Below are 9,295 nucleotides of genomic sequence, written 5' to 3' on the forward strand. Positions count from 1 at the left end.
TAGGTTAATTTGACATGGAACTTTGGAATTACATAATTAAAACAATAATAACAACACTTTTTTCTACAAACAGAATGGAGTCCCGCGGTCGACCGGATCAGGTTCACGTATCGGAAGAAACGTGCAGCTTTCTTGGTGATTCGTACATCATCGAGGAGGGTGGAGTGGTAGACGGTAAAGCGCGTAAAGCTATAGACACCTGCCTGTTGTTTTATTTTCTATCACTATTCACAGGTCATCGTACGTATTTCGTGCTGGGCAAAAAGCTGGATCAGACCGGTTCGCTGACCGAAGGCTTCTCGGTTTGCGATCTACCGGGGGAGGATGGTCACCTGCTGGCTTCGACACCAATGAATGGAGATCGCGACTCACGCGATCACCCCACCCTCGGGATGAATTGTCTTTCACAAAGTGCGACTAACCTCTCCACAGAGCATCCGGCGGTTCCGCCAGCATCCCCCGCTGGTCCCGTCTCATCATCGTTGAATCCTTCGCCCGTTTCGAGTCCACGGCCTCGGCTGGCTTCGCTTTCGAAGATGGGTAAATTCCTCAAAGGTCAAGGTACCAAGGGTCACAACCAGAGGGGGGGCACTGTGGACGTGGAGCGGCCTAGAATCGTGGTTAGCACCAAGTCTATTCCGAATGGGATCGATTCGGACGAGGGCGATGAGGACGCCTCAGTGGCGATAGCCAACGAGAAGGGGTCTAAGTTTAAGAGTTGGAAAGTAAGTAAGCTGTTGAAGAGGATGGATCTGGCAACGGTGAATGGTGGGGGCGTTGCCACCGCAGAGTTGGTGGAGAGCAAAGACTGTGATAATAGTAGAAAATGTGAAGAAGTGCCATGTGTTGTAGAGCAGAGTAGCGGCGGCGGCTACCAGCAGTTACCAATCGTGATCGTCACCCCGAGACCGAGCTGCCACACGTTGGACGTGTCGGGTTGCTCGGTCCAGGGGGGTGGACGACTACTGCGCGATCGGGAGGGCTCGAAATCGGTCAGTGCCGGCGGTGGAACTGACAACAACTCGAATCTTAGTCAAAATTCCGTGTTCGACGACATAATCGACGTGCGGTCGTACATTTCCCAAAGCCGGAGTGATATTTCACCGTTCGCGAGAACCGGCAGTTATCGGTCCCAGTGCGAGAAGGCTTGTCTCGTGACGGAAGCTCCCAGTGGGAGACCCCGAAGTTCAACGATAGCGACCAACAGTATAGACCTGAACAGTAGGAACAGTTCGATCTGTCCCAGTGCGAGATTACTGTGCGACGGAGCCAGTCTGTGTCCATCGGCGACGTCACGGAAGGATTCCGGTATCCGTTCGAATAGCAGGCGCTCGAGTATACAGCACCAAATCATGCTGATGAACCAAAGTGCCGCCCTTTCGGTCCATCGTGTGTCCGGTTATTTTACCAGTTCCCAATCTAGTCTATCGGTGGTTGCGGCAGCGGCTGCGGCGGCTGCCGTCAACAACGAACCGGTCATTGCGCTCAAATCGAACGGTGACGTGGGTGATCTGCATTGTGTGATCAAGGAGCACCATCCAGATCCGCTAGCCGCCTGTCTCCAACAACTACGCAAACAATCCGATCTGCAGCTGATCCGCTGCGTTCGGGATAACGCTCGTAGCCAACGGAGTTACCTCGTAAAACCTCCTCTGCTGCCGATCTCACTCTTCTTCAAATCTCGCCAGATGGAGCAGGAATTCCGTTCGAAGGCCCACCGCTTCGGGAGCGAATCGGAACTCGAAGGTGGTCCGCCAACATTGGCCACTCCCAAGTACAACACCTACATCGATATCTTTATCTCATTCCTAATCTATCTGGCGACCTCGACGTCGCTCTTTCTGCTCTCACCCTCGGTCTATCTGGAATCCTACAAAGTGTGGGTCTGCATTTTTATGGTGTTCAGCACGGTGCAGTTGTTCACTCTGTTCGTGTGCACCAAACATGTTTGCCGAAGGACCCAAAAATTCTCCCATCGATCGCGATCGGTCACCTCGCAGCAGCTGCGACACGGTTCGTTCCTCCGGCTGAATTGGTACCCTTGGCACATCTGCGGAGCGGTACTGATGTCCCTGCCGGTCGTGTCCATCTTGACCAACTTTGCCATGATGGATCTGAGCAAGTTCCAGGTGTTTGAGTTCCACTACGGGTTTCTGATGTTCATTTGTGTGATCCATTTCTGTAACTTCACCCAACTCAACTGTTGGATGCGTAATTGCTTGGCCCTGGTGACATCGGCGGCCTTCATTGGGATCGCCGTCGGGCATATGGTGGAACTGAGAGGTGAAGAGTTCGGGGCGCGTGAGACAACGAATGGAACGATCGTGGCGGTTGATCTGCACCGGGCCCAGTTCGATTGGTTCAACGATTATCGGGTCGAGATCTACGTGGATCTTTTCCTGCTGCTGGTGCTGGTGTGGTTCCTGAATCGGGAGTTTGAGATTAGCTATCGGTTGAGCTTCTACGGGAGTGCGGTGGCCAACCAGGACAAAATACGGGTACAGAACATGAAGAACCAGGCGGACATGCTGCTGCACAATATCATTCCAAAGCATGTGGCTGAGCAGCTGAAGAACACGGCCAAGTACTCAGAGAATCATCGAAACATCGGGATCATATTCGCAAGCATCGTCAACTTCAACGAGATGTACGATGAGTCGTACCTGGGCGGGAAGGAATATCTACGGGTACTTAACGAGCTGATCGGAGACTTCGACGAATTGCTGGCGCGGCCGGAGTTTCGCTGTGTGGAGAAAATCAAGACAATCGGTAGCACTTTTATGGCGGCCTCCGGTTTGGATCCAAGCTGCCGGGGGGAGGACAACGAGCATCTGTTCACGCTGCTGGATTTCGCGATCGCGATGCAACAGGTGGTCGACTCCTTCAACCGGGATCTGCTCGAGTTTGATCTGATCATGAGGGTGGGGTTCAACTTTGGGGACGTGACGGCTGGGGTGATCGGCACGAGCAAGCTGTACTACGACATTTGGGGTGATGCGGTCAATGTGGCCTCGCGGATGGACTCGACGGGCGTCCCGGGACGGATACAGCTGGGCAGTGCGTGTGTGCCCGCCATGTCGGAACGGTACGATTTCGAGCCCCGCGGGAAGGTCTATGTGAAGGGGAAGGACCACATGGAGGTGTACCTGCTGGTGAGCAAGAAGCCAGATCTGCTGGGACCACCAGAGTTAGATATAGATCCAATGTACGACGAACGGGCCGGCGTTGGTCGGTAGGCGGACGGTAGTAGAAATCCCGTTGCATACTCCTCCGCAGTTCCGGGTTTACTCGAGGTTTAGGTTTCGAGTTGTTGTTGTTGTTGTTTCCGGGTGAAAAGGTATATTTTGGAGTTTGAACTGTTGTGATGTAAACATTGTGTTTAGGTTCATTTGATCGATTTCATTGACAGGTTTTTTTGACGTGTTTCGAACGGCTCACACCGTTCGACCAAAGTTTAACAAATGACGATACAGTGAACCAGTCAATGCAAACCTACATTTGTGGGGTCTATAATATCACCTATATTTATGGAATTATTTATAGAATGCATGGTTGGAAATGATTATTGCGCTAAAACTCATCTCTCAAGTTTCCTAAAAGCAATTGGAGTTAAAACTCCTCTCAGAGCAGCCAGACTCAACAAGCGGCCCGCGGGTCGACTGCGCTCCTCCTGGCTTTCAAACTGTTTCGTATGTGTAACAATCACGAAAACATAAGAAATTATTACGTCTTTCAGTAATGGTGCCAAATCGGAAAGCAGGAAACGTTTTTTTGAAATAGATATAGCAAATCTCGTCTTACGTCTAATCGTCTTACGGACAATGCGGATAGAGAAAATATTGCAATTTAAGCTCCGTCCATTTCAAATTTATCAATTATAAACAAGTTTTTCGCTATTTCTAATCACAACATTCACGATTCATCAGTTATCCAGTTAGTGATCAGACGGCAGCGAGGTTTCCCCAAGGGCCTTTCGCATGACCGAGAGTTTTAAACTGTGAGTGAGAATGATGATCATGTTTTGGATTATAGAGGATTTAGAATTTCGCAAAAAAAGAACATTTTCAATTACAGTCTAGAAAAAGCCCCAATTTATGAATAAAAATTATAGGAGGTTGTGTCCAAGATACGACCGCATTGTTGACGTAGAACTACGCTGTTATTTTATATAAGTCGCTTGTTTATACCTTCGAATATTATTCTATAATGCTGTGAAATTTTAGAAACAACTGCTTAGTAGAATAATCTCTGAAATGATTTTTTCATTGTAGAATCAGTTGACGATAATTGATTGATGATTCATTCTTGCCCTCGCAAAACAATACACTAGCTGATCGTATGTCGCAATTTATCTCATGTCAATGCATTGAAAATTTACCTCGAAGGCTGTTCCGGTGGCCTTTTTCGAAATTGACATAGACTCGGCTACAGTTGATTATATAGATGTTGCACCAGCGCCATTATTCCATATCTCATAACTACTTCAATATATCTTTGGCACCGCATGTAAACAACAACAATGACAACACTTGCTTTGATACTTGATATCATGCTACATGTTATTTAGTGTTGCCTCAAAGGAATCGCACCTCCAGATATCGTTCGTACAAACTAAGCGTAAACCAAGCGCCAAACAAGCGTTCACCATTGCATGCATACAGACTTGAAACTACTAGCAATATAAACATTTCTCATCATTTTGCGCTATTCTCAAAAGAAACGCTTCTGTTAATATTACTGACCTCGAAAAGAGTTGCATTACTTTCTCATGCTCGAGATAAGCGCAGCTGTCTCCCTTAGTGGAGGAAGTTTTGCTACTGGCAAGCAAAACCTAATCACATACAAAATTCCAGAACATTTACTTTCTTGATGACTAAACAAGAGAAATAAACTCTTTTTGTTAATAACAAACTCGAAAACAGTAGCAATGCTTCATTATGATCAATATTAGCGCAAATGCAATCCTAGTTGAAGGCAGTTCTGCGACTGGCACGCGAACCCAAATAACTTATAACATTCCAGTAAGATATTCAAGATGCTTAGTATTCCCAAATAATTTTTTGGTGCACAACATTAACGTCTGCTTCGCCATAACGTCAGTTTAATACATTGATGCATTCTCAAAGGCACAAACGAAGCCCTTATGAAGACGGAAAATAAACAATGTTAACTGCTTGGAAAAAGACCGAATTATGCCACACAGCTTGTACTCTGCCGTAACACCCATCGATGCGAATTCGCTGATGAGTTTGTCAAGAGCGACCGCCTTCACCACCAGCGGGGGGAGCTTGATTTTGGTTGCTGCCCTGGCGTTAACCTTTTCGATCGACGCGCCGAAATCGCCTACTTCGCTGTTGTTCGGTGCGGTGTCACATTCGCGAAGGCTCGGTTCAGTGCGAGCGCTTTTCACTGCACCAACACCGCGTGCATCATTAGATGACGCTTACCTCGAAATTTTATTGCCCCTGGCAATGCGTTCGTTTTTTACAGGGCTCGAGCCTGCCTTCCTCTTCTTTTTGCTCATCGCACACTACGCGAAGCGTCCAATTTATGACGCGGAAAGAAGAACACACGATACGAATAACGCGAAAAACGAACAGAAAAATCAAACGACGATTTCCAAGTTGGATTAGCACAGCGAAAGCAAAGTGAACTGGATTACTCAACAGTCCGATGCCGAATGAAAGTTTGCCTCAGCGAGATCCACTGTTTATACTCTAGGCAAGTATTCCCCTTCATTCTTCTTCTTTTCCTTTGTTCACGGAGACTTAAAATCCTACGATTTCCCCTCCGTTGGTCGTCGATAAGTTGCTCGTTATTGATAGCTCTGTTCGGGAAAGCACTCAAATGGACAGAACAAATGTATGGGAAAATAGAAACGCTTAAAGTTTTCATGAATTTTAACCATTTACTAACAAGGGGATTCTAATGTATGGCATATTAAAAAAAATTCCTATTCGTTTAGTATGTAAATCGCCAAAATCCGTTCACGACAAAAATAGTTATTAACGTTAACTTTATTTCATAAAAACGTGACCTGTTTTCTGATTTGACACCCTTAATGAAAGACGTAGTTTTACGTCAAAAAAAATGCTAGACTAAACTCTGAGTAAACTCGCTAGCAGCAGACAACGGCCTTTCTCAAAGCTGATGTCACACACAGTGGTTTTCTTCGTGCACAGTGGTGAAATTTTGTTCGGCGGAGGCGCCTCGTCGATTTTCATGCCGTCTGGAAGAGAGTGCTTCTGCATTTTTGCACCACATTATTTTTGTATCTGTACTTGGGTGTATGTTTCAAATTTTGAAAACATAAACGTTACGTTTGGGATGCAAGGATTTGATCGTTGATATCTCTTAGCCGGCATGACACTCACTTAATTCGAAAATAAATGTGCACACCAAAAATTGATTTTTAGCTCATATGTTTTGTCATCCCGATTTATGACTTTAAATGAGACATAACATAACAGAAAATGTCATGACTCACAAATACTGATAAGCATTTGTATAATATACATTGTTACGATTTACTCTGGTGCGGCTGCTCTCAGCCCCCGAGGATATAATCTACTGGTTCCGGAAGGGAATGCAATCAAAGCCCCTCGGCCTTATCTATGACCGTACAGGGGTGGGCGCGAAAGGCCTCTTTTGGGACCTCGGGTCTCAGGGTCGTCGTGTGAGTTGTGTGGGAAAGCTTTCGGATTTGGGTTAGCGAAAAGAAGTAATTTTCAGATTAATGAACAATATTTATTGACTCACGGATCCTTCTCCGGTTACTGGTTGATATCGGTCTTCTACTCGATTGGTGGCGGGTGGTGTTCGGCTACGGCGTGGTCGGGAATGGCGTCGACGAGGTGGTCCATGTGGGATAACGGTGATCGGCAGCTGACGTGATGTGAAGTGGCAACCTCCTTGTCGTCCTTGGTGGTTAACGAGGTGAGCGTGACGAAAAACCTCGTGACAACTGGCCTGCGTAGCTCCTTTACGGTGAGCCGTACCAGCACGGGGCTGATGAGGGCGAGACAGGCACACTCTTTTCGCTGGTCCTTGGCGTTTAGCTGAACACCTTGATGATCAGCGACCAGGGTTATTTTAACCGGTTTCACCGCTTAATATGTCGGATTCACAACGTGGTATTACACACCGAGATAATAGATAGACTTGAAAAAAAACTTAGATCGGTTCGATCGGTCTGCACGCTTCCGCGGTCGAAACCCAAGAGGCCTCAATTCCTCTCCAATTCCTTTCTCGAACCTCCTCCTTTCCTTTTTCCCGAATTCTTCCGTTCCAACCATTCCAATCTGTCATCCAGTCCTGCTCATCGTAGCCACCTAGTGGTTATTTCCACCCAACCACCCATCATGGCGGGGATTCAAAATTTAATAGAGTTTTTCCCTTGATTTGGGATCCCCAACTTTTGCTTTCGTCGAACATTGTTTTTCACCTTCAAACACCACTCCCGTAAACCAAATATTGAGAATCAAATTTTCCTTTTTTATTTGAGGTTCTAATTGTAACAATATATGGTTACAACATGGTACAGCAATATAAGATTAATACGAGCGAGCGAAACAAAAGACAAATAAGCTTTCCGCTTACATTGCCACATACACGGCCATGACCAAGATAGATATTGTTCTCCTTCATGCGCTCCTTTATTACTCTTAGAAAACACTTCCCAACTTCATTTTATAATCAGGTGCAATATTAGTACGTATTTCCTGAAAAACTGCTGAAGCATCATCAGCCATGTGGATAGCGTGGTCGTGTAAAATAGATTTGCATTCCAGCCGGCTTTGGTTCGATCCCCATTGACGTCGGCTGGACTTTTTTTTGGCACAAATGAAATGAGAAAAGAAAATAGAAAGAGATGTCTGCACGCATGCATACAAACCATTTTTAAGCTTTTAAAACAGCTCATTATTTGTGCATTTGACTCTTCAGCACACTAAATGGCATCATTTCTGCTAAAGGTGACATGCCTTCTGCTAATGCTAGTTTGGGTGTATGAGTGATGTTTGTTATTTACCGACCCGAAAACTTGTTTCTCTAGCTCAAAAACAGTTTTGATAGTAAACGATTGAAACAAAAATAATACAAACAAATAAATATGGGTACCGTAAACCAGCAATTCGGTGCAATTTCCCTGATGTCGGTGATTGGCACTGAAGTGGCGGAAATAGGCCGACGAAAAATAAGCGAAGATAAAAAAAAATTAATATTTTCAATATTTTCTGTTGAATTTATACCCAATTATTGACGTAAAATTTTGGCGATTTACATATCAAACGAATCGTAAATTCTTTTTTGTTTGTTATTATATATATATATATATATATATATATATATATATATATATATATATATATATATATATATATATATATATATATATATATATATATATATATATATATATATTACAAACTCCTGGTGTGTAAACGGTTAGAATTGATGAAAACTAGGAGCATTTCCATTTTCCCATTCATTTGATCTGCTCATGTATTCGTTTCCCTACCCGTGCCGTCAATAACGAGTAACTTTTCGGCGAGCAACGAAGGGGAATGATCTAAAGTCTCCATGAACAAAGAAAATAAGAGGAAGAACGAAGGGGGATACTTGTCTAGAGCATAAATATTGAATCTCGCTGAGGCAAACTTTCAGTATCGTTCTAGATACGAAGCAATCAACATCGCTTGTTCTTCCTTGTTTTGCGTCATCACATGTCTTCGTTTCGGATTGAGCTGTGGACGCGATCAAATTACTAACTTGCTGATGTCTCTGGCAATGCAATCATTACATCAAACTGACGCCACTCCATTGGGGTTCTGAACTACCCAATTGTGTGGAGAATCATCAAACTAGGCTATCATCGGCTCACCAAGAAAATAGTTATTCGGGAATTTTGTGTGTGATTTGGTTTCGCATGACTATATCCACCAAGGATGACAGCAAAGTTAATCGAGACCGGACATTATAAATAGAAAGGGCTTCTGTTGAGAAGAGCGCAAAGCGGAGATAAGTGTGTGTGTATATTTAGTTGTTTCAAGCCATCGATATATGGCTTTGTGTGCGTACGTGCGTGTTTCATAGCCCGTATGTACAAATACCACATCTTCGCTCCGCTGAAAACCCATTTGTATCTGCTCCCGTGCGCATTGGCGCATTGTTGCGATGCAACAATCACCTAATATTTTGATGCTATGATGGACGATTGTTTGGTGGTGCAAGTTATGCAACCGCGATAATTAATATAAGCAAAGAGCGAGGTAACGGAAGAGGAATATTTGCGCTA

At 44.9% G+C, this 9,295-nt stretch overlaps 1 protein-coding gene across 2 annotated transcripts in view; it reads left to right on the forward strand.

The window, feature by feature from the left end:
• The window catches only part of LOC129768509 (adenylate cyclase type 9), an 82,620-nt gene extending 74,299 nt beyond the window's left edge, over positions 1-8,321 (forward strand). For both annotated transcript variants that reach the window (XM_055770217.1, XM_055770224.1), the window contains 2 exons: positions 74-174; positions 235-8,321. In XM_055770217.1, coding sequence (XP_055626192.1) covers positions 74-174; positions 235-3,236 — 3,103 coding nt within the window. In that variant the 3' untranslated portion in view covers positions 3,237-8,321. The remainder of the gene's footprint in view (positions 1-73; positions 175-234) is intronic.
• Positions 8,322-9,295: the final 974 nt, after the last annotated feature.

The sequence above is a fragment of the Toxorhynchites rutilus genome, chromosome 1 (assembly GCF_029784135.1).
Source record: "Toxorhynchites rutilus septentrionalis strain SRP chromosome 1, ASM2978413v1, whole genome shotgun sequence".
NCBI lineage: Eukaryota > Metazoa > Arthropoda > Insecta > Diptera > Culicidae > Toxorhynchites > Toxorhynchites rutilus.